This window comes from Lutjanus erythropterus, chromosome 5, assembly GCF_056507025.1.
Source record: "Lutjanus erythropterus isolate fLutEry1 chromosome 5, fLutEry1.hap2, whole genome shotgun sequence".
Lineage (NCBI taxonomy): Eukaryota > Metazoa > Chordata > Actinopteri > Lutjaniformes > Lutjanidae > Lutjanus > Lutjanus erythropterus.
In genome coordinates this window covers 34,901,316-34,927,322 of record NC_139321.1, presented here as the reverse complement: position 1 = coordinate 34,927,322, position 26,007 = coordinate 34,901,316, and the positions used below count along the sequence as shown (strand labels likewise).

Here is a 26,007-nt window from a genome sequence, read left to right as displayed (position 1 = left end):
CACAATTCCCGAAGGATTCCTTTGGGTTCAAGGATTATAGAAGACCCAGCATGCTTCACCCGGCTGGAACCTGCAGTACTTGGGGAAAGCAAAATATTTGTCAATAACCTATGAAATTTATGGAGCGTAGGCAGTGTTTCGTAACTTCTAAGAGCTTTGTCTGCAGCCCATAAAGGCTTGATCTGGTTTCATTCCCTCTGTAGACTGTTGCCAGGGTAACATATTTCAGCCATGTTCCCTCTCGCTGCAGAAAATATTCACCTCAGCAGATCATTCCATTCAGTGTTGAAGGTTTAAATGCACAAATACAACAAGTGGTTAATTGTTAAAGGATAAATCTGTGATATATTTACTGTAATTTATCATACAATTACCATGACAAAGTAAGGAAACATATTACATAGAAATACTCACATCTTGAAAAACAATGCTAAAGCCATGGCTAGAATGAATGACTGTTTTAGTTTCACATTAGTTGGAGTTCAAATTAATGCCGAATGTTCGCCAAATGAGTTTGTGTTGTTTATAAGTCTTTAGAAGTCATTAATAATCTTTTAGAAGGAGTAGATGTTTATAATAGTTAAATTGAGCAAAATGTTAATGGAGTTTGGCAGGCAGTAAGATAAGCAGGCACTAAACTCTAAGTCCAGAGTGTGTGTTTTTTGTGCTTTTGTTTTCAGGATAACAGATTCAGTGGAGGACTTGTTTTTGTTTGTTACTGCAATGTTGCGCTTGTCTTGTGCTCCTGCAGTGTTTCTGCAGCCTGCCTGAGCCTCCTCACATCTGCAGAGGAGGAGTTGGGGGAAAACAACTCACTTCAACCACAGATTGTATTATTAAATAGGGATTCGACCTATTTAATATTTATTTATATTTAATGTTTCATTGCTATATAATGGTCCTTTCATTTTAAATTTAAAAAGGTTGTATAAAGTCATATTCCCCATACGAGAAAGCAAAGGTACTTCTGAAGATCTCAACATTAGGAAGCTTTTTCATTGGTTAGAAGATAGACATACGTGCATTTCAGCACCACAGGCCGTTGCCTGGGTGACAGCTCTCAGTCAGGCTTTTGAGTGGCCGATAGGAAGACTTCTGGGAGGTGTCACTGTGGGCCAGCGAGGCGCGCTGGGAAGTGTTTTTGTCTGCCTTAGAGCAGCTCTTCCGGCAGCTGGTTTCTAGAAGAACAGTACAGCTCAGTTCTTATCAACTTCTGACCCCCCCTCCTCCTCTTTCCATCTCCCATCCTATTTCTCTCTGTCTCCTTCTCGCTTTCTCCCCCTCTCCTTTTGTTCACTGACCTGTTTCCTGAAGGCTTTGTGACGGTTGTGGATGGAGGATGGAGGTTTCACAAGAACAGAGCCCGATGAATGCTCTATAAAGGGCTGATCATTGTACAGCGCCCCCCATGTCTCGACTATAATTTCAGCTGTGCCTTTTGTTGTTATCTGCACACTTTTAATGCTTCACCAGTAGCTGAGGGGACGGGGGAGGAGATGGAAGCTGCCTGAACAGCTCATCTATGACAGTTATTGACTAGGTTGGACTGCTGACTATTGCTACATCACCTACCAATAACTAATGATGTGCTGCATCAGCATTTCTCCCTGTGAATTTTAAATCAATACCAAGAATGACATCAAAATAGCTTCACTGTTTCAATACATCAGTCAGTTTGATAATCCTGATTAGTAATATTCAGCCAGTGAAAACTGTTGTGTGATTCTGTGACTCTGGAGAAGCTTTTTCAAGAAAAAAAAATGACCTGAGGGATGTCATCAGGGTTCTTTTCACTCTGAAAAATCCTTTACAACATCCTTTACAATGAATAAAAGCTGCTATCAAGTTGTACTGGTGTAGAATCCAGGGTTTTTGGACTGCTGCAATGCTACTCAATGCATTTATCAAAGGTGTCACAGAGCCACATTGCACATGCAATTAGACTCTTTTGATCTAAAAGACATGTAAGTTGTGGTATAATTTATGATTAACATATACAGGTACAGCCACTACACTCACTTATAAACAGTGCACATTTCAAAGGGCTTTTCCACTGTCACTTTTGACCACCGAGTCAAACCCTGCCATGTGACGTCTCACCGAACTCAGCCAACCTAAAATGACCGCAGGTATACTCAACTTGCTGTTCCTGGGGTTGCACTTTTGCAAACTGACAGGAGGCCAGAGGTCACTTAATAAACTAATATTAATAATAATGTTACTTATCAATTAAAGTGATACATTTCTTGCAGTGCTACCAGGCGGAAACACTGCACTGAAGCCAGCATGTTTGACTCATGATGACACATGATATTAACAATTTTGCATGCAGCAATCGTAGCTTGTCATATTAAACACAATGGTTTAGGGTTGTATGAGGCGGCAAAATACAGGATTATTTTGATCATTAAAAATGGTCGGAGGGCCGCTCAGCATCCTATCTAGGGCCAAATTTGGGCAACAAATGAAAATTTGTTTATCCACCGTTTAACAGCCGCTCGACTCAAGACAAGCGAGTCATCAGTTAAAAGTCACATCTTCAAACAGGTAGCCCTGTTGCAATGGAGATGGATATTCCTGCTGTGCTGGGCTGACATGCTGAGTCAAACCAAGTCAAACAAAGCCAGCACACGTTTTTGGAAAAAGGGCTTTGCTGCTCCAACATGAAACACTTAAAAGAAATTAAATACTAAAAAAGATTAAACAAAATTCCAATGAGTAGCAGTTGTCTGTGAATATTATTTGCAAAAATTAAGCATAGCTTTGATCATATTTTTTTAATATTATTATAGTAGGCTTCAGGCTTACATCTTAGATCTGATGAAAGAGAGGCACTGTGTTGTGTCGCTGTGCACAGGCACACCAATCCATCCCACTAAGCACAATACAGAAATCTTAAGCCATATTGATTGTACGAAGTCAGACCATACATCACACACGGCTTCTTTGTTCGCATTTCATCTGACTCCTGTAATAAAACACATCGTATGTCCGCTGACCTTTGGTGGAAATACCAAAGCAGACTTTGGATCTGCTCTTCTGTTGTTCTAATGATCTCGGAACCTGCCAGAACAAAATTAGTTACATCTATAAAGACACAGCTTCATCCAGCATCTGACGGAGCGGCTGCCATAGCAACCAGACACTGTGTTTGCTGAGGATGAATAAGGATCAACTCGGAGAGGTGGAGCAAAGCAACCAGACAATACACATGATCCTGTGCTTTATGGTTCTTGTTCAAGCTACTTTTAATATTACAGCTAAAACTCAGTCTTAATATTTTTAGGAACACTGTAAAAACTTACAGCCTATTTCAGTCTACTGAGCGCTCTCGCTTGTTTTTCTCACATCTGTTCTCTCCCCAAACCATTTTTCTCCTTTTGTTCTTCCTCTCTCGCTCATTAGAAGAACCACAGCGGGGGAAAGATGGAGCTATGAGACATCCCATCAACAAGGACCTGCCACCTCCGTGAATATCAGCTCGGCGGGTCGCTCAAGGTGACTCCAGGCCTCTCATCAGCTCACCATCTCCATTTGACCCCTGACTCACCACCTCTTCATTGGCACTTAGTTCATCCCTCCATCCCTGACCTTGCCCTGACCTCTCACCTCTGAATTAATACATTCAGAAGTGATACATTCAGAAGTGAAAATAGCATTTATGTAACACGTAGAAAGCAGGGATGAGGATGTGTGGTTATTTGAAAATAGAGCACATCCTCTTTCCTATTACAATCAAGTATTCTCTTTCACTATTATCACATATTATATAAATTAGTTTTAAATTAATAGCCAGGGACGTGACCAGCACAAACAAATAAAAGCTCGCCTCTAATTAAGGCTGGGTAAAACATAATGAAGAAATGTGGCCTTACTTGTACTTTTAATAGCTCACATGGTACACTGAGTATAATTTACACAGCTCTGATTCCATCAGTCCAACAACCTCTCTATTTCTCTTTTTAACTGAACATGATAAAAAGGAAAAAATAACAACAGAGGAGAGGAAGAGAGGAACAGCTAATGAGCTCCAGTATGATGAAGCAGGTGACCCCGCCCTCCTATGCACATCTGGAACTGTTTAGAAATCCTATAATACATTTACGTATAGATAATCATTTACATCTTTTTTGCTGTGGCGCCATTCTTTTAGAAGCTTAATAATTTATTTGCAAAATAGCATCACACTTGATGTAAGTAGTCAGGCACATTGAAATTTCGCAATTCCATGCCATTTATTTGTGTTGTTGTTGGCGGGTAAAGGCCTTGAGAGTTTTGCAGCATCGGTGGGCCTCATATCTGCACTTCAAATAATTCAGTGAGTGCACCTCTGCTGTGTTTGTTTTTGTTTTCAAAATAAAAGCCTGCCAGGAGCTGGAGTAACTATGTGGTGCATTAAGTGTTCAGTCTCACTGATGATAACTCATTTAATTAACTAATGAAACAGTATTTCTGTTAGAGAGGAAAAGTTCAGCAGCACATTAGTGAGTAAACATGACTGTCATTGCTCTGATGGAATTAGTAGTATTGAAATTTATAAAAGCAACAAGTAGACATGGACAGTTTTTGAAATTTGCATTAATAGCACATCAACTGCAAAGTAAAATAGAACAGATCAAAAGATGTAAGGAAATACTATAAACAAGAAAAACGAGAAGTAAGTTTGTGCATAAAATATATATTTTATATAAGAATAGAAGTCTGATTCAAAGGCAGCAGCTGAGATAAATGATTTAATCTACAGTATTGTATACAATAAAAGATCCAACATAACTAAATATTTATGAATGTCAAAAATTAGATGATGAGATGCACGCTTATTATTTGCATGAAACATCCTACTGAGAGGAAGACAACAACTCCTGAAAGCAATCTTTCAAACACAGTGCTCCCTTGTTCTGTTTAAAACACTTCTGGCATTATGTTTTTGCCAAAGCTTACACACTTTCAATTAGTGCCAGCGAGAAGTCCCGTAGAAAAAGACAGATATTACACAATACTCCGACTTAAAAGGGAAGGAAAAGGGGTTGTGACCTTCCTGAGGCCTCGGTTTTCAACAATAAAGTGAGTATTAAAAAGTAAGATTGAGGTTGCAGCTGCAGTCCTTTTCATGGGATTTGATGTCTTCCTCACTGTGGGCGATTTTCATGCAAATCTGACTTTTTCTTTTTTTGTCAACCAACAGCCCTGTTAGATTGAAGGCTGCTTTATTGTGCAGCCACACAAAACAGAACTTGTTATGTTGACAGAACACCGGACCACGACATTGATCTTTGCTCAGCGCTAATCGTTTTGCATGGCTGAAAAGTAAATAGCATGTACAGAATAGCAGTGTATTAAGGTATTAAATGTGATTAGGATAGTAATGTCGTAGAAATTGTGTGGATTATGGATGGTTTTACTCTCTTGGTAGGCATTTTTCTAACTCTGTTCAGTCAAACTTTTCCCTGATTGGGCAAGTACAGCTTAATGTGGGTGAGCTGATGGTAAACTGAGCCAAATACCTGCAATTAAGTGTTGATAATGAAGGACTATATGAATGACTAATAATGACTCTTGTCCACATTCTAACTCCTTCTACTGACAGTATACTGGATTGGAGCATAAATTAAAGAGTAAAATCGACTTTAAAATATATTAGACTTAACTGTTACATGGATTATGTAAACTGTGCACAGTCATGGTCTCCAGAGGACTAAGCCCACTGACTTTGGTGACTCCTTTACTTTTCCTCTAGCGCCACCAGCAGGTCGGAGATTATGAATCGTGGTTCTTTGTTAAATATCTCAACATCTTTTGGCAAATCGCTATGAAATTTGGTTCAGAGAAAGGACAGGATATCAATACTTCATGTTACAGTTATTGTCGTAAAGGGTATAATCACAGTAATACAGTAAAATTACTTCACACCGTATTCACATTGGACTTAATCAAACAAAACAAACTAAACATTGAACTGTTATCTGCTGGATGCTAATAATTAAAAATTACCGCACTTAATCCAATGGACTATGACACAGTTATATTGGACTCTTATAGGTCACCAGCACCACCTGCTCAAATACACACCCTTTCGGCAACAACTACCACTGCAACACCTGAAGTAAACCCATATACCCAAGGTAGATGGTGGTACATTCTTAGTTCAAACATTGAGAGGCTGCATCCACCAAAGGGTTTCTGTAGCTGCTATGATACGGAATATCTTATCAATGTAATACTTAATTTATGTGTTGCAAGAACCTAATTTTGTCATCAACAAATACCACATGTAAAAATGTTGCCACAAGATAATGTTGCTGTGGGCTCATGAGATTTGGTGGAGGAAAGACCTCGGCGAGTATTATTGTTTGGTTCTAGAGCTGGAGTTGGACAGAGCCCGGTTCAAGGCGTACTTTCATATGAGCAGGACACTGTGGTGTTTGTCCTGACCCGCCTCCTCTGTGATTGGACAGTTGGCCAAAAAGTGACAGCGATGAGTTCAGCATTTTACCAAACGCTGTACATTTTTCAGCTAGCAGCAACCAGACAAAAACGGCAGCACAGAATAGACACTCAGCACATCAACAAACTGCTGGCATTTGCAGCATAATAGTAATATGTGGCACTCCCACCGCAAACATCGATCACCATGTCAACATTTTAATTGTCCAGTACTTTCATTATGGCCAAATACCATGACATTCTCACCAAACTCGTGGTACACGGGCATGCTGTAGACCCTTTGTCTCGTTTTTCATTTAACTTCTGTCAACATTTCCCACTGTAATGTGCAGCCTATGGAGTAAGACGTTTACCATTCTGAGATTTTGCTGTCTTGCTTTGCTGCATTTGTAAAAAAAAAAAAAAAAAAAAGCCATAAATTTAACCAAGTTACCAGTAAAAACAATCTGATACGAATCTAAAAGTCTGTGTCTGTCGTCTGAAATCCTATTTACTCTGGCAGAGCTAAGAGAGATTAAAAGGTCAGCATTTGGATGTAGTTTATTGGATGTAAGGCTATTGCTCTGACTTGCTTCTGGCGAGGAAATGGTGAAATCAGAAAATGTCAGATAATTTATGCAGCTGCCCCGTTTTCCCAGTGTTTCTCCTGCTGTTTTATCACAGCAGGGGGGATGTGGAGCTGCTCAGAGATGGGAGGACTGTTTTTTCAGCTTGTGTCATTTTGAAATGTTTGTGCCGGACTTGACTGTTGCTACATTATACTGAGGGGCTCAACACTAAACCCACACATTTCAGACTGAGCCTGCCTGTATATGAGCAACCTTACAACAGTCTAACTTTAGCTCCGCTGTGTTGAAATAGGAGAGGACAGTTGGGAGCAGGTTGGAGTTGCCTCTTGCCTGCTGCATCACTTCACTGTCTGTCTGCATGAGTGTGCACGCAGCCTATCTTCTCTGAGTGAGTCCATGCACGTGTCTGTTTGTTTGCCCTCTCTTTCAGAGACCTGTCACACACCCGGTGATCTCACCTGCCGGTGGGCACGGCTGCTGACCTAGCTTTTGTGGACGTGCCGCTGGCCCAAGTCCCATCTCTCTCTGCCTCATCATATTTCACTCCTATTTGTTTTCTTATCTGCTCCTAATTGTCCATGTCATTGTCCATTTAATGGGTTTGTCCTGGCACCCATTAGCCGACATACTTGGCTGTCCTTGTGGTCGATGGCTCTTTGAATTGGTTTTACTGTTCCAAATTTAACCTTATCTGAGTGTGTGAGGGTGATGCTGCTGAGCATGCTACGTTCAGGCAGACATTATTGTTTTCCAGTGCATGCTATTTTATAAAGTTTTTGTGCCACACAAAGCACTGTATCATATTGTTGCGATGATTCATTTGTGCTTATAGACAACCTGCGGATAAGTACTTTTCTATTAGCATAGTTGCACTTTTTGCAGCTGCTGCACTACTACCAGAGAAAGTTCACAAAGATCAAAAGCTACTTAACGCCCCATTAAATTACATTATCACTTAATTATAGTGGTATCTATAAGATAATATCAAGATAATTTTAATTATATGTGCCCAGGTTTTTTAGGTAGCCATTTCAGGTTAAATTTATACAGCACTATTCATGGTCATGGTTGGTCAATGAAGCCGATTCTGATTCTGAAATTGATTTGCGGTGCAATTTATTTGCAACTTAAAAAAGATCCAAGTCCCCTTCTCTGTTACGCTGACCGTTATAGAGAACATGCAATCACCAGCTTTTACAGTAATATAATAAAACCAGAAATGTCTGCATTATGAGTTGACTGATATTATCAGCCTAGTATTGGCCTATCACAGCTATATCGGACTATATCAGTATCGACATATGAGTATGTTTTAACAGAAGATCTTGTTAGCTTTATAGGCATCATTTTATGTATATCTGATCCTTTTTCTTAATACAGGTTTAATATATACATATATTTTATTCTATTTATGGTTTATTCTATTTATAGTTGTTTACAATTATTAAAAATACTGGTGAAAGTTTACCATTTCAGTGCCCTGATATCATTTTGGAAAATCATGTTTATTGTTAAACTGTTTCCATTACATATATTTCTCACAAGTGTTAATGACTTTTGAAGGATCATTACAAAATGTGCATTTATATATATATATATATATATATATATATATATATAAGGACAGACGGTATTTTTTTAGCAGTTATATAATAATAATTTCACTTCTAAACTGATGAGTCAAGTATGTTGTTGATTGCTGGATAAGATCCCTGATTGTAGATAAGAAGGAAACATTTGTGAGAATGCAGTTCCCTCATACCCACAGAGAGTCAGTGTTATTCTGATGCTTTTATTTTGGTTAATGCACAGAAAAAGATCCAGACCAAAAAATATGCTATAATAAAAACAAAACAGATGTGAAAGAGTCTTGTCATTTTAGGGCATCATTTTGCACTTTAAACCTGCAGCTCTTGTAAACACTGTTCTAATCTTATACTTAAAACATTTGGACTCATTTCTGACACCTTTGCTCTTAAAGTCCCCATTTGATATTGTTTAACAGTACGCTTGCAAGTTGGAGATGGATTGTTCTCTTCCCTTTTTATCTCTGAACAGAGCAGCGGGGTAATAGCTACATTATAAAAAAACAAAAACACAAGAGCACATAAAAACACCAACATTGCCGGCACAAAGACACGATGAAACACTCACTACAGAGCCACCCTCAGAAAAAGAAAATTGTCCTGTGTCCAACCCCTGAACTCCCCGTAGGGCTCCGCTGTATCCATCCTTAACTGACCCATGAGACGGGGCAGATCGAAGAAACCGCCCACAGACTGCGGCCCTGCGGGGCTTCACATGGTGTTACACCAAAGGTTCCTTTAATAGGGACATACATCATGACAAAGCCAAGCAGTAGGGGAGCGAGAGCGGCTGAAAACCAAAACCAAATCCACTATCCCCGTGAGAGTTCACTTTTAAACACTTTAAACTTCAGTCCCACATTTGTGATGATAATAAACAGCTTTCAGCTTTAATTTTATTGTCCCTAAGAGACAATCTGTGTTGCGGCCAGGTTAAACAAAGAACACAAAGAGACAGAACAAGCATTCAGACACAACATTTGATAGCTCTTTGATATAAATTAGTCACCTTTTTAAAATTATAGCCTCACTTGATTTTTATTTGTTATCTTTTTATTTGCATCATATGTCAAGTCATTATCTATTCATGGTGGATTTGAATGAGCTTTAATTAACAGTATGCATCAATGTGTTGCATTAAAGTGAAGATCCACAACACATGTAGCAACGGAAGTTTAGTCGACATTTTGAAACATAATTAGTAAATATTAGATTTTGATATAGGTTAAATATTATTATAGCTACTGAATATACTGCAGAGATATATTGGCAGACACAAGGTATGCAACGTATAGATTTTTTAGCTTCCTGAGATGCCTGCTACAACTGAACAACCTTATCACCCAGCAGAAACTTTCTCCTTTCTTGTTGCTTGGATTTAGACAGACTGTGTTTGGCTGGTCTGTGTTGAGAAGAAAACCATGTTTTGAAGATGATTATCAGATGTAGATGTAAAAGTGACATAATATAATTACATCTTCAGCTAGCTAATGTTGGCAAAATCAAATTAACAAGTTAACGATTGATGTAGATTAGCTAGCTAGTTAGACAGAGTTGCACTAGCTAACTAGCTAGCTAATGATTGACGCTAGATAGCAGCTAGTTAACTACAGTTTTAGTAATGAGCTAACTTAAGATATGACTATATACATATACTGTATATATATGTTGCTTGTACTGGTCACCCACATTGACAGTATAATAAGTAGTGGGTGTTGACGTCACCTATAGGTTTCTAAATGGCTGTTTTGGAGTGTGGCAGCTCTGGCCGTCGCCATCATGGCAGTGCCACTCGGCTAACTCCTAGCTAATCCAAAAATGAGCAAACAGGCAGAGGTGGAGCTGAGGTGACTCACAGTGAGCTTTCCTTTAATATTTGAGTTTTATAAATATTGACCGTCATGTACATTTGTCACAAAAAGAGAAAATAGCTATAGAGACCAACACCGTATTTTGTACCAGGCTGTAAACATTTCTGCTGTAAAGATGGGAATTTTAAATATGGTGGTTCTACGGGGACTGGCAGTTCAAGGAACTGCAGTTTTTGGCACTTTGGCGTTGCCTTCACTTTTGCTCTGGAGGTTGCCACTTGGTCTACCAGCAATGTTTTTTAACCTGTTTTTAAAATTTTCTTTTCAACATAGACAAGCCTAGCACAATGCATAGCCTATCCAAGCACAGAAACAAGAAAGTTGAGCAAGGTTCCAAAGGAGGCGGGACTTGGGAACGGTCAATTGCGATCATTTTTTACAACCAGATGTGTGGCCTAACAGCTGAAGGCAAATAGTTCAGGTCTGTCATGAAAGTTTAAGAAATCAGGAGCTGAGGAACAAGGCATTCAAAAAGAAGGTGAATCCAGTAAATATTCAGTTTTCAAAATGTCAGAAATGGATTTTACTACTTTATTTTTGCGTCTAGGCAAAGAACTTGGACAGTGTGATATCAGTTTCACAGCTCGCACCTTTTGAACATTATTCTGCAGGATTGTAGAAAATGCAACTGACAAGCCAACAGCTGCCGAGATGTGTTGGCTACAGTCCAGATGAGACCTTTTGTTTAAGCAGGCGGACCATGAGAGAACGAGTTCTTACACGAGCACAATAGCACTGTCTGCAAAACAGACACTGCTTAACAGCGCTGCTGACAACATAAAGAAATTTTTCAAGCAGATCAAAGCTCTAAATGAGATGGACAAAGTGAGCTCTGGTTAAGAGACGGAGCTGAAGTAAAAAAAAAAAAAGCAAACCTGCAAGGAAATGTATTCATCTGCCCTCCGTGTTGATTTACTGTGTTGCTCAGAGGCGTGACACTGTGGGTTTTACAGAGACACGTTCTTTAACAAAAGGTTCAGTGGGTGAGGAAAAAGTGGATGTGAGTCAACAGTGAATGAGACTGACAATTAATTGTCTCTTGATTAGAAAATGTGATATCATTATGTATAATGCTAAACGAAGCCCTGTCAGTTGTACCTAGTTGTCCATATGCATAAATGAGCTTGTTGTGAATTAAAAGGGTAGTTCCGATTATTTGAAGTGGGGTCGTGTTGGTAATACTGTGTACTACCCCAGTTTAGAGAAGCAGAGAAGGGCACCAGCCTGGAAGCTAAGCAATGTAGCCACTTAAAAACGCCCACCTAAAAAAAACTTAGTATTAGTTTAAGAGTTTGCTATATTTAGAATATTTTCACCACTTTTCTTTACCACCAGACAACCTCTTCTGATGGGAAACCATTGTTACATAAGTCAAATATTGCTATTTCCACAGGCGAAATCAGCAATTTTATCTGCAAATTGGAAATTGGGATTTGGCTGGTTTGGAGCAAGAGTGATATTTGGTTTATATTACAGTGATCCCCATCAGAAAAGGCTGTCTGAAGTTAAACTGGTGAAAATATTTGAATGTAGTGCACACTTCATAACTCTAGCTCCCATGCTGGCATTCCTATTTGCTTCTCCAAACTCCATACTACTATAGGTAATACTAATGATCAATAAATACCTAATACAACCCAACAAATGATCTAAACTATTCCTTTAAGTGAAGTATTATATCACTGATAATTATTGTGTGGTACAGCACATTGAAAGCTTCTCTGCTGTCAAAAAGCAGGCACTTTGAGTTTTTTTTCCCCCCTGATCGTATTCACCTTTCGCCTGAGTCATCTTGCCCTTTTTAAAGGACACAGCCGGCCTAAAGACAGTCCCTCTTACATTTACATTACATTTACATTTTGCTCAGCGAGACATAACATTACAACAACGGAGAGCACGGGGACACGTCTGTCCGTTCGCTGCTCCACTTATCACACAATAAAGTCATTCTGTCTCTGTCCTGCCATTTTCATTCATTCATTCATTTCCTATTTCTTTATCTTTAACATTTTTTACACAGAGACGCACACACAGGCACACACACGCACACTCAGTTCCTAATAAGTTTGACAAGAACACCCTGTAAGACCAGACAAGGCAACCGGATCAAATCTTAATCACCACGATGATGGGAAGGACAGATCCCCTTCTATGCATGCTAATGAGCATCCCCCTTCAGCAGAAAAGGTTATTCAGTGAATTAAAGGAAATTCAGCTCATTCTCACTGATGTGAACATCAAGTTGACGAGAGAAATATTTGAATGTCAAATTCTTATAGACCTAGAAAAGATTTTCCATTTGGTATTATTTCTGTAATAGTGTTAATAATAATACATAAGAATGTTTGGTTGTTTGGTTTAAGAAGTGCCTGCAAAGTTGAGAAAAAACGCCTTACATCCCCTGTAATATTGTGCACCCATCTAACAATATAAACCAAAAAATAAATAAATAAATAAATACATTTCGTTCTTATATCAATAAATAATCATGTTTTCTTTCAGTAAAACAAAATATGACGTGCACTTATGTAGACTTGAACCAGCCAGTTTCAACCAATAATATCATGACATGCACCCATCAATCACTCGGCACAGAGCTAAGATTCATTCAGCAACAGCATGGTACACTCTGTATTTATCATCCTTATCATGCATACTCAGTGTTCTAAGTTGGGCTTGTTAATATTTTATTTTGTAGAATGAAAAGTAATTCTTCAAAAACCATTTGCTGATGATGGTGAGGCTAAAAGCTCTGGAAATTTTCCAGTAAATGGTCCTTGTGCCAAGAATTTTTAGCCAAACTTTTACTTTTTTTTTTTTCAAAAAAATGTCAACAAAATTAAGATAGGATTTGGACAGTTTGTTTTTCATTTTCCCCTTGCACATGGACATAAAAATGTCAAAAACTAAATTAAAATAACATATGCCCAACAAAGAAATACACTTTATAGGTTTTGTTCTGGACATGTTTGAATGTGTTAATTTTCTAAGTCATTTTTTCTAATAACCCTGGCTGGCTGTTCATTAATCAAAATAACTTAAATTACTTAAATGTTGTAAATGTGACCATCTGCTTGTCTTTTTCCGTCTTTAAGCTGCTGCTGAATTCAGAGGACAGTTGGTAAATGATGCTCTTCATCATATCAGTGATGAACTCTTGATGACAGCTGATCTATAATCGTTCTTGCCTCCCTGATGATAGATGTAGCTTCTGCCACAGCGACAGCCGCGCTCTGAAACCTGACTTACTCACGTATTGCAGCACTGAGAGCAAAATGGCATTGTTGGCGCTGATGCTGTTGTCACTATTCAGGCTTTTAGACCTTGATAAAAGGCTGCAGAAGAATGAACAAGTTGTTTTTATTTTTCAGAGAGATATGGGAGGGGACATCTAGATAGAGGACCAAGGATAAAGCCTCGGTTACATCTTTTTATGATAAGGATCTGTGCTTGGGGGAGACAATCTTTGGATCTCTATTTGCAAACCAAAGAAATGCGGGGAAAAAAAAAAAAAGCGAACGCGTCTTTTGTGGCTCTGGTGCAAAGATACAAGATCCAAACTTCTTCATAGATGCACATTAGAGCTCAGACCCCTAATTTGAGAGGATTTTGTCCTAAGGAATCCCCTGTCAGTATTTTTTTTTTTTAGTTTTTAAGATAATAAAGTCTTCATAGTCATGGCAGGATCACTATAAATATGATTAATAAAAATAAATAAGTTATATAATGGTTAATATTCTATTCCTCCTTTTGCTGGGGACCCCCTACAACACACTCATAGGCCCCAGTTGGTTCCCAGTTTGAATGTCTTTCAAAGAAATTTGTAAATTTTAATACTGTAAATAAATGAATGAATAAAACCATATTTGTGGTAGTGACACCTCATTTTAAATTCCATACTGTGTTATGTGATGGTTATGTGTCATACTGGGGGAGAAGGTTAGGATGATTCCAAGGGCATGAAAATGTAATGATTAACCTTTGATCACTAAAAGTTTTTGGCAAAAAGTAAACATTTCATAGAGGCTCTGTTTTGCCCAGTGTATCATGGTCAAGGGTTGGTATTAACCTATGGTTCATAGCCACAAAAAAAGCTCTGTGGCAACCAAATATTCTAAGTAGATGGCCCCCAGCAGCCACCAAGTTTTAACCCCAGACTGTGAGCCTTTGCCAACACAACCTTATACTTCCACAGACATCCTGATTCATTTACTTATTCATTTTGTATGTCTTTATTTATAGGACAGCTGAAGATATGACAGGAAAGGGGGAGAGAGTGAATGAATGACATGCAGCAAATGGCCGTAGGCGGGAGTCAAACCAACGGCCACTCTTGCTACCGAGCTACCAGGTCACCCTTCTGTATGGTTTTTACACTAGTGTACATTTGGACCGTCAATAATGTACTTTGACAATCACATTTAGAGGCTATGTGGCCTGTTGGGCCTGTGCATAAGAATATTAGGCATATTGAATGACATGCTATGCAGCATGGTGCTAAATGACCTGTCAGTTTGAAAAAAGAAAAATGATTAAATCCTTTTCAATTCCAAAAATGTAATCTCTGCGGTTATCTTCACACCTAATGCTCATTATCTGAAGCTAACACAGCCTTCAGTCTGTCACTAAACAATCTACATGGAGCGCCGCTCAGGTGTGGAAAAAACTGTCACTCTATGACTCTTCAGTTTGGGGATCCACAGTTTACACTTGCTGAAGAAATCTGAGGGTAACAATTTGAAAATTATTTTTAACTCGTGGCTATTTTGTAGTTAAAAACATGCCTCTCGGGGAGGGGACAAAATGGTCAGCAATAGGTTGTTTGTTGTACAGATTGGTAAGTAGTCACATGACACTAAGTGAAACGTATGTTTTTGACAGCTAAATAGCCACGAGTTTAGTGCATCAGATGTCTTTAACAGGTCTATAGTAGTCTATATTGTACGATGGACTGGAATATGCTTGTCTGCTGACGGCCTTTAGCATTTTCCTCATACTAAATATCAGTCTTGCATCAAATGGTGAATTCCACTTTATGCAGAACTGTCTTTCACATCTCTCCGTCAGTGACTATTGAACTGTGAGTATTAGAGTACAAGAGAGCTGCAAGCCTGCAAAGGTAGAGTTATTTAAAACTTTGAATAGGTTGATTATGTTCTAGAAGTGTGGTTAGAACAGTTGCGCAGGGTTTTCTGTGGTGGTGTGGTCCAATGTGATTTCTCTTCATGAGGCCCAAGCTCCCTGGAAGTCAACAATTCTTCTGTCAATTAGAGAAAATGGCCATTTTAGCTTTGCCTTATGTATCATTTATTACATTTGTATGTCTAAATTCAATAGTGTCGGTGACACTTTTGGTGAGTTTGGTACATTTTTGCCCTAAAACATATTTTTAAAGTGATTCAGCAAACCCTGGAGACTCTCTTAAAACCTGGAGAAAAACAAACACAAGCCACCAGTCAGATTCTCTGAAGTTAAGCGTCGTCTCATCCGTCTCTCTACTAAATAAGTCATTATTTTAGGTCCTGCTCAGGCTTTACCGTGTAGTCTGTGTAGCTAGAGAATTCTGAGATCTACTACCCACTTACAAAAAAGTTTGCTCCTTGCTCCTAGCTTAGGGCAAAACTGCATTTGAGCCACCTGCCTTGGAGGCATAGAGAAAACTAAGTCACTGGATGTGAGACAGGAGCCGCCTTCCAGCGGAGAGCCTTTGAATCATGTTGTAACTGATGCTGCTATCTCAGTCTTGTGTTTTTTTGGGGACAGAGTGATAAGGGCTTGGTTGGGGGCTGTATTCAGGGCAAGCAAAGATCCGTAGAGGGTTCTTTAGCCTCATTTTCTGACCGGCCAGCTCCCAGGCCTATTTAATATTTCACAGCTCCCTCTGAAATGGAGGAGAATGCGCTTAATTAAGTGTGAACAATAAATTGGCTATAACCAATGCTCTGCTGCGCATATATGGTCGATTTAGGCTTTTGATCATTCAGCGAGGTCCCTGAATGCATACGTCCCTGAGATACTATGTGCATGTAGATGCATGAAATTACAGTATGACGTGATTCAACCATGACAAACTAGAACTTTGAAGTGTTAAATCGCCGGCCGGCTGTCAGTGACCTCAAACTGCTCTGTTGCTCTCAGAGGAGGAAGAGAGGTTTGCTTTGAATGAGGTGGGCGTCAGGAATAAATGCATGGGAGGCTGCTATAGCAGAATATAAAGTTTAATGTGGCAGACACACACACATGCACACAGGCAGGTGAACAATATAATAGAAAATATTTCACCAAAGGAAAAGTCCATCCCCACTGTCAATAGGCTCACTGCTTATCATTAAGGCAGACGCTATTTGTACACAAGTTGGAATGATCAATATGGCTATTTGCACCTGAGTGTACTGTATATAGCCTAGCATGGAAGAGACAAGCACCCAGGTCTCCACAGCCAACAATGCTATTTGCACTTTGCAAAGACAAACCATGATTTTTCCGTGAACCTGACCAAGTAGTTTTGTTTCATAAGCTAATCAAGTACTTTTGTTCTATAGCCTAAGTAGTTTTGCTGCCTACTGTAAACCTTTTTGGCCTAAATCTAAGTGGCTTTGTTTTATAAGCTAACCATGTAGTTTTGTTGTCTAAGCCTAACCAAGTAGTTATATTTTATAAGCTTGCCAAGCTGTTTTGTTTTATAAGCTAACCAAGTAGTTTTGGTCCATAACTTAAGTAGTTTCATTGCCTACTGTAAACCTAACCAAGTAGTTTTGTTGCCTAAAAACAGGTACAACTGTCATGCAATTTCACACTACTGTCAAATTTTCCCCCCACCCTCCAGAGGAAAGCCTTGCACATACCCATTCATCCACCACAGCCTCTTTTCAGCAGTGAATTTATCACTCTTTATAGATAAAATAAGGGGGTTGGGTGTGTATAGCCAAATGGCTGCCGTGTGCCAAATAGACACTCCAAATCATTAATAGGTGCAAATAAGATAATGATTTGCAGTGTTACCCAGAATGCCTTTCACTTATCTTGTGCTGTAGTGGTGTAGGTGGTTTGTCCAATTATAAAAAAGAGTGAGTTGAGAGAGGACCATGGGGGAGGAGTGTGTCATATTTCACGCTGCTGATGACGCTGCAGCCGCACTGCATTCTGGGGACTGATTATTGCACATTCATGCATAATTTAGGTTTTAGAGAGGTTCGAAGCCATTTAGGCTTTTGACACCTTAATGCAAAACAATGTCTGCTTGTGACCCCTCATCACAGGGTGCCTGGCTATGAGTTATGTGCAGTTCAGTGTGCAGTGATTTTCCATTTTCAGACTCATTTGAATAATTTGAATCATAGTGTGAGGCCAGTATTTCATCTGCAAGAAGCAACGATTCAAGACAAGTCTGAGGAACAAGCATCAGTTTGTGTAGCAGAATTTTTGCTTATTATCAGCGCTGGTAATTATCTCACAATCCATCTTGTGAGCCCCTGGACCCCCACTATGGGACTGAAACTAAATCCTAATGTTTTACGTTGATGAGCTGAAATATTTAATCCAATTAAAAATGTTCTGCAGCTATTTAGGGTAGCACTTCTGTGTAGCTGGGGAATTGCAAAGGACACATTTAAATAGTGAATAGTCGAAATCAAAGCAGCAGAGGCCAAAATATCCCAACTCCACCTGGTCGTGCCAGTGAAATACTTGATCCTATATTTCCCATAATGCAACTTTAGTTAATTCCAGCATCTTTCCAAATGATCTACTTTTACATCCACCATAGACACCATACAACTGTTTTCAAAGGAGGAATTTGACCTCTCATGACAGGAAAATTGGTGGAGATTCCCTTTAATCTTAAGTGTAGCTGTGCAGGAAATATAACATAATGTAATCATAACACTTTCTAAGCTAGTGTTTCCTCTAGGTTGATTGATTTGGGGTTGCAGGGGGTGTAACTGACTGATGCAGGCCCTTAGCTGCAGCTGCATTGCATAGTGGCAGCTGTCTTGGCTAATATTATCCTGTGTTTCCCTCTGCCTGCCTCACAGTTTTTATATGTGAATGTCATTCATTCGCAAGCCACACAGCTTTTCAGGTTATTGAACAAGAGACCTACAGAAACAGACATCAACGTTAATGCTAACTGCTATCATCAATTAAGCTAACTCACTAGCTGGCTAGCTTTGGCTCGACTGTTTTGGGGTTGACATCAGTCCAATTTAATGAACTTCTCTTGTTGGAAAGCTTTTATTTCACTTCTGCACAGTAAAATAAGTTACTGTCTACTCTTCCCTCTGCTTTACTTTGTGTGTGGAGCCCCATCTTCTGTGAAGCACACAGAGCAGAGGAGAAAAACTCGACTGACTGCAAATTACAGCAGAACACAGTTGGGCAAAGGCAATGCTAAGGGAAACACAGTAAGGAACAGTTTATCTGGTACATTATTAATACTAAGAAAACAATTTATTGCTGCATTATAGATTGTAACCTGGCAATCCAAATGTTTCTCTTATTAATAAATGATTGCTGACCTATAAAGTACTAAAAGCTATTAGATAGGATTTCACTTGAAAATTTAAAAATGTACCAAATAATAACATGGTCCCAAACACCCAACATACAATATAAATATCTGTTTTTTTTAAAGCAGCAAAGTGTTTCAGGGCACATTAGTCATTAAACTATGTGGGGTCTCCGAGGCAGATATTCTAGGAACTTCGAACAAGAACCTTTGAAATTTATTGCTCTGGGTGGACAGCACACCAATATAACTGCACGTACATGCACACACACTCACAATCACAGTCACTCCCCTGGTCTTGGCAGCAGATGCAGGCCTGTCCAGATGAACTGTTATTGATGGAGGAATGTATCATCCTCCCTCCCACTGTCTCTGACACACTGCATTGATGAAGTATGCTGTTGCACAGGCCAAGTACAACCAGACTGTAATCTGTCTGTTGAATCCAGATCCATATGATCCGAGTCTTACTTCATGTTATTTAATAATGTCTTTACTGTATCATTTACAAGGGAACAAACATTTAATACACTGCATTTGACTGATAAAGTATACAATTAATTAAATGCACAATATGTCGTTTCTGGCGCTGAGGTTCTCTCCCCGTAGATGTATTATATGCAGCACACAAATATGACTCCTATTTAGTCCAAAAAGAATTGCCTGCCGGGCACATAACCAAATAGTTTTGGAGTTACTTCCATGGTATGTGGCTCTGAATATGGGCAGTAGTGTTTTCCATGCTTTCTCCCAGTGAGTTCCCATCCAAAACAGCACATTTTGCTGTTTAGACCGCTTCTCACTGTGTGGGAGTGGCAGATCACATTTGATTGACAGCTCTCTCAGGAGTAACAGGACAGAAGCTAGACAATGTTCTGCTGTGGATAGGGGCGGCAGAAACACATAGTTATTCATCTAAAACAACAACAAGTGTTCGCTACATTTAGAACATTTTCAACACTTTGCCTTGCTGTCAGAAAGCCTTTCTCCAACAGGCAACTGAAGCTACCCTCCAGCTCTCTTCAATGCCAACAGCCTCCTTGGACAAAATTTTACACTGCAGAAAACAAGAGTTGGCGGACCACCACCGCTTCGATCTGTTAGCTTGTTTGTGTTCTTGTGTGGTGTTTTAACACGTCTGTTTGGATCCGAACTAACATTACTTGCTGCAGATTGAGGCAGCAGTAGACCAGCCACTCCCGTGTCCTGCGAGGTAAAATTGGTGTTTTTTTCAATGGAGTCTGGTGGCTGTGCAGGGAGCATAGACAGCAGCTTCAGTTTTACCGTGGGACAAGGCTGACTGATGGCAAAGTTCAGTGCTTAAACTGATGTTTATTTATGCGAGGTAAAATTATTGTTTGTGTCAAAGGACTCTGGCGTGACATAACATAATTTTTTTATGATCCGTTTGTGTAATCAACTGCATAACTTCATAATAAATGTCCAACACACACAATTCAAAGCCAACAGGAAAGTGACCACAAACTTGAATAAACTTCAAAAATTTGGATTTAAATTAGTTTCTAACACTTTTTAGATGCTTACTATTATGTAGATGAGACTCTAAATGACATGACTATAGGAGGTTATTGTTCATTTGAGTTTCCAGAGGCATTAAATGTTGTCTATACTTTGTGCTACAGACACAGTTCAGACTCAGAAATACTGAGTTTCAGTACTTAGCCTAGCAGGTAAAAATATCAGCTCTTCCCCTATTTTAGTAACTTCCTGTAGTCCACTTCAATAAAATTGTATTTCGTTTCACATTCCCCCTCATGTTTGCCTCCGCATTAAAGGCAAATGTGCTTTTGCTGGATCCAAAATGAAAGCTCCCAGCAGCAGCTCCTTGGTAATGGAGTGTGTGAGGAGCTCAACAGAAAGCTTACAAGAACCTGCAGTTATAATGTTTTAGCTTTCAATATGCCGTGTCAGCTTCAATACGTCTCCTTTTATTCTCCACTGCGTGCTGTCTCATAAAGTGCACTTTAACAAAAGGCAGAGTGCTGGTTTTAATTACACATGGAGGTGGATTGTGAGGCAGACTGCCATCTACTGGCTTAAATACCACCACCATCACCACCTCACCTCGACCCAGCCCCCCTCCTACTCCTAACTCCCACTCAAGTAGTCGATTAGAGGAGGCAGACAGAGTTCATGCACACACATTTCGAAAACACCAAAGGTTCACAGCCTGCGTGCCGTGTTCAGGGGCAAAAAAAAAAAAAACCTCAGTCTATTAGCAGCCTTTTCAATTTTCCATGTGACAGTCATTCACTCAGCTCGACATCACAAATCCGCATTCACTTGTTCATTTTCCATATCCATTCATCCCCCACTCAGGTTCACTGGTAACTGTGTGCAGGTTTGAGTAATTTGCTGTTTAAATGTCAGCCCAACAATAACCGAACTGAAGCTGGGTTGTTGAAATGGACGATGAACCAGCCTCCCTCCACCAGCCTGAGTGTCAACTGCTTCACATAAAGCATCTCTATTCACTTCATTACATGCACACAAAATGCTATGCTTGACCAGAATGAAAGCACAAAGCATTTTACGAGGATTGCAGTGCATTTCACCAAAACTTGATTGGTTTAGTAATCAATTTCATTTCTAGAGCCTGCAGGAGCCAGCAGTCATAATTAGCAGCTAATCATAATTTGCAGTGTGATTAGGCATGTAAAAGATATGCATGTTAACTGAAAGTTTATTTGTTATTTATTTATTTAATTGTTTATGTGTTTGTTAAATCTCTTTTAAGTGAGTTTTTTTTCATAAGCCTGTCATAGAATTCTACCTCACCTGTACATGTATTTTATTTTTATTGACTTCTTCTCTGACCTCTGCCTGACCTTTTCTTGTTTAAAATGTGAAAATATAACATATAAATTATTTTTATGTTTTTAATTTCAATGTATCTGTTGAATACTTAATTATATTATTATTATTATTATTATTATTATTATTATTATTATTATCATGGAGAACTAAAGAAACCATAAAATATTCGTATTTAAAAAGCTTGACTCAAAAAATTTTAAAAATTACTCAAACTGATAATGGATTAACAAAAAAGTTGCTGTTAAAATCAATGCTGACAAATAATCGGTTAATCATTCCAGCTTTAGAAAATATAACATATAGCATAATCCGTGCCATAAATTAAGAAAGGGATAAAAAACACTTTGCTTATGTTGATTTCTAGTTTCAGAACCACTTCATGATGTTGTTACTTTATGAATTTTTGACTGGTTAAGTCTGAGCATGTGCACAATCACAGCACTTTAAAACATTCTAACTTTCCATTGTGATGGCATATATTACTATTTTATTGTGTGTTATTTAAACTTTATTATCTTATACATTCTGATTGAGCTTGTTTTACTACTATTTTAGTATTTTTATATGCACTCTAATATATATTACACTTTTATCTGTTTTATATGCCCCTTTAAATGGCCTTTTATTGCCACTCTATCTGCCGGATATGAGATCATATCTTATACTTGAAATTTATCTGTTTATCCTGTATGTGCTTATCTCCTTTATGTAATTTTTACATGTTTTTTTATGAACTTAGATCTTTTATTCAAACTTGACTTGTTGATATATGAACTTATTTCATATGTAGTAGTCCAGTTTTGATCATAATTGATTAAGATAACCAAGTCAGGTGGTTACAAACAACTGTTTGCAAAGGTTTGGATGTGATCCAGTCATAGTCAAATTTATGTAATTACACACACACTTGGGATAAAAGGAAGCAAGTTTGGGAAAATACACACACTCATACACTACATATGTATTTTTGAGTTGCTTATGTGACATACATCAGAAAAAAAGTCAATCAAACAATGATAAAAACAGCTCCATATTGAATGTGGAGTGGATTAAATTGCTGTCAACAGTAAAAGAGGAAAACAAACCCTTAAGTCTCAGCAAACACACGTCTTATTTCAGTGAGCCATACAATGTGTTGTCACAGCAAACAGGGGACAGTGTGATGTTTGCATGTTGCACATCGACAGGACTCTCGCTGTGATCTGTCGGACGCAAAGAGCCTCTCCAAGCAGGAAGCTTTTATATGGTAATGAAATCGATTGGACCGATGCGCGCACCAATCAGAGGCGTTTGATTTATGTGTAAGGGACTGTTGAGAGGAATAGTCGCCTGGCAACCGCCTAATGAAATGTTCGAGCCGTGGCTATTAAAAACAGCGACCTCGGAACCTTATTTGTTGCCTCTTGTTGCGGCCGTTTCAAAGAAATCAGTGAGCATCTTGGCTCTTTTGATTAAAGGAAAAGGGAGATTAAAACTGAAAAGTGTCCGCTGTCTGATCGAAAAGCGGTGGAGTTTGACGTGAGCCGTCTTTTGATTGAAGAGTCGTGATTTAGGTTTGGTCAAAAGCTGCGATCACCTGATGGCCTCGGCTGTCAGTAAATCCTATTCATTTATATCAGTTTGTGTTTACGCGTCTCCCAGCCACTACATGAGACGCTGTAGGCTGTCTTATAGGAGCCAACAATGGATGAACACCGCTCCTTCTGAGCTCAGAAAAGACGTGACAGCGGTTCACACTGCAAAAAATGTCCATCTCAGCAAGTCATTTATCATTTCTTCCACTCTTGAAACATGAATAGTTTGTTTCAAGTGCAGGTTTTCTTGTTTTTTTTTCAAGGATAAGGAAGAAAAAAAGTCAGATCTCTACACTGGCAGCCCACAGATTTGATTCAAGAAACAGGTTGATTCTCGCTGGAATCAAGCAGAATTATCTCGCTTTCCACTTGAGAAAGAATCGGGATGGATGAAAAGGCGTACTGGGATCGATATTTTTGCAGTGTAGTCTTGTTTGATCTCTGAATCTGAAGGAATGAAAATGGGATGGATGTGACTGACTGTTACTGTGGAAACCAACTTTCCCCTGCTGCCTACACGATGCTGTTCATCTTCAACTCCCCATCTCACCGCCTCGATATGTTTGCTGACAGAATATAGATTAGACAGCTCAGATGATTCCCATCTCCACGATAATAGCCGATACATTTATCCAAACTCGTCTCACCATAAAAAAAAAACGCACAATAATGGGCATCAACATATGATGGGTGACATGAAAACTTGCAAGAAAGATGGGGTAAATATGATTTTTGACACTTACAGCAGTTGGTAACAGCAAAACTGTTCGCCACTTCCAGATTGTCAATGTGAGGCGTCAATCTGAATTCTGAGGTGCCAAACTGAACCATTCCTATCCGAAACGCGCTGTACTCTTGATCCGCGCCCCTTGGAAAAAGTCCCCCTGAAACCGACACAAAATAACAGTTACACTTGCACATTTTTTTGTGTTTTAAGACACATTTTCCCATCATTTTACGCACAGATTCGTCAGCCAGTTCATTGTTTCTCATTTAAACTAATGGGTACCTACCAATTTGAACACTGGGCGAGCCTCCCAGCACGCATCCCCATAAAACCAGCAGAACTGAAACGGATAAATTCACTATCTTTTCCATGTCCACAGTTTAGGTGTCCACATCCACCGGGGGAGTCAGATATTCCTCGTTCCTCTCCGGAGATGTTAGATCCGACACATATTGGACACCTTCAGCCTTGGGGAGAAAACAACAACAAACAATCTGCAGGGGGAAAAGGACCGTTTTCTTGTTTTTTTTGTTTTTTTCTGCAGGTGTCTCAGCAGTTAAAGGACACCAGCAGTGAAGGAATGGTCGCCTGCGATGTAGGTCTGCTGTCTCTTCTTCCGCTCCTCCTCGTCGCTCCCCTCCTGCCGGCAGCTGATACCTCCTCCTCTAAACGCACAGGGACACTGCGCGTCTCCGCTCGGCGCGCCGGAGATCCTTTCAGCATCACACCCACAAGTGAGGAATGATAATGAGACGACGGACAGAAACGAAAAGAGCCGAGCGGCAAGCACTTGATGACAAGGGTGCACACTATGGTTACACTTTATTTTATAAAGCAACAAGCTGTACTTTGTATCAAATTATATATATATATATATATATATATATATATATATATATATATATATATATATATATATATATATACACATACATACATACATATATACATATATGTGTGTAGAGAGAGAGAGAGAAATAATGTGTTCTTTATTAGACAGTATCAGACCCTCTAAGTGTTTCTTAGAGGGTAATTTGGGACACATAACAACAGAGCTGTACTATAAAGTAAAGTGCACTATTTCCCACTGTTAGACCATCATTTTACTTCCTTATAGAAGGTAAGTTGGGAAACATTTCAACAGAACTGCACTTTAAAATGTATTATTTCCCACTGTTAGATTCTTATTACACTGCGTAATGGGACACATTACAGAACTGTACTGTAAACTAAAGTGTATTTTTTCCCACTGTTAGACCCATAACAAACCATATTAGAGGGTAATTAGGGACACACTACAACAGAACTGTACTGTAAACTTGAGCACATTGTTTGACAGTCTTAGACCATTATTTGACTTTCTTATACAGAACAAAGGACATTACAACAGAACTGTACTGTAAACTAAAGTGCATTGTTTCCAATGTTAGACCCATAATAAACCATATTAGAGGGTAATTAGAGACACACAGACGCACTGTATTTCTGACCACCTTCAGGTTGTTGTTAAACTTTCTTAGACGGCTTCTTGTGACGCATTATTACAGAACTGTACTGTAAACTTAAGTGCATTGTTTGACACTTTTAGACAATTAGTTGACAGGACAATTAGGGACATTATAACAAAACTGAACTATAAACTAAAGTATGTTGCAATAAACTGTATTAGAGGTTAATTGAGGACACATTACAACAGGAACTGTACTGTAAACTAAAGTGAAATCACATATCTGCTACTTCCACATTTAAAAAACAGCACATGAACCAGATCTACCGAGTAAAGGCCAAAGTTACAGAGGTGGAGGAATATTTTGTCTATGATCGAAGAAGCAGGCATTGGTCTTGGCTGCTCTGCCTGTTGTACAGGACCAGTCAAAAAAGGTGTGTTTCAA

General features: G+C 39.0%; 1 protein-coding gene across 6 annotated transcripts in view; it reads right to left on the bottom strand.

The window, feature by feature from the left end:
* The window catches only part of gria2b (glutamate receptor, ionotropic, AMPA 2b), a 78,324-nt gene extending 53,533 nt beyond the window's left edge, over positions 1-24,791 (bottom strand). For all 6 annotated transcript variants that reach the window (XR_014770628.1, XM_084719722.1, XM_084719723.1 and 3 more), the window contains exons 1-2: positions 24,402-24,791; positions 24,132-24,272 (exon numbers count right to left, since the gene is read on the bottom strand). Coding sequence is in view for 5 of the 6 variants with exons in the window: in XM_084719722.1 (XP_084575848.1) it covers positions 24,132-24,272; positions 24,402-24,486 (226 nt within the window). In the remaining variant the exon portion in view is untranslated. The remainder of the gene's footprint in view (positions 1-24,131; positions 24,273-24,401) is intronic.
* Positions 24,792-26,007: the final 1,216 nt, after the last annotated feature.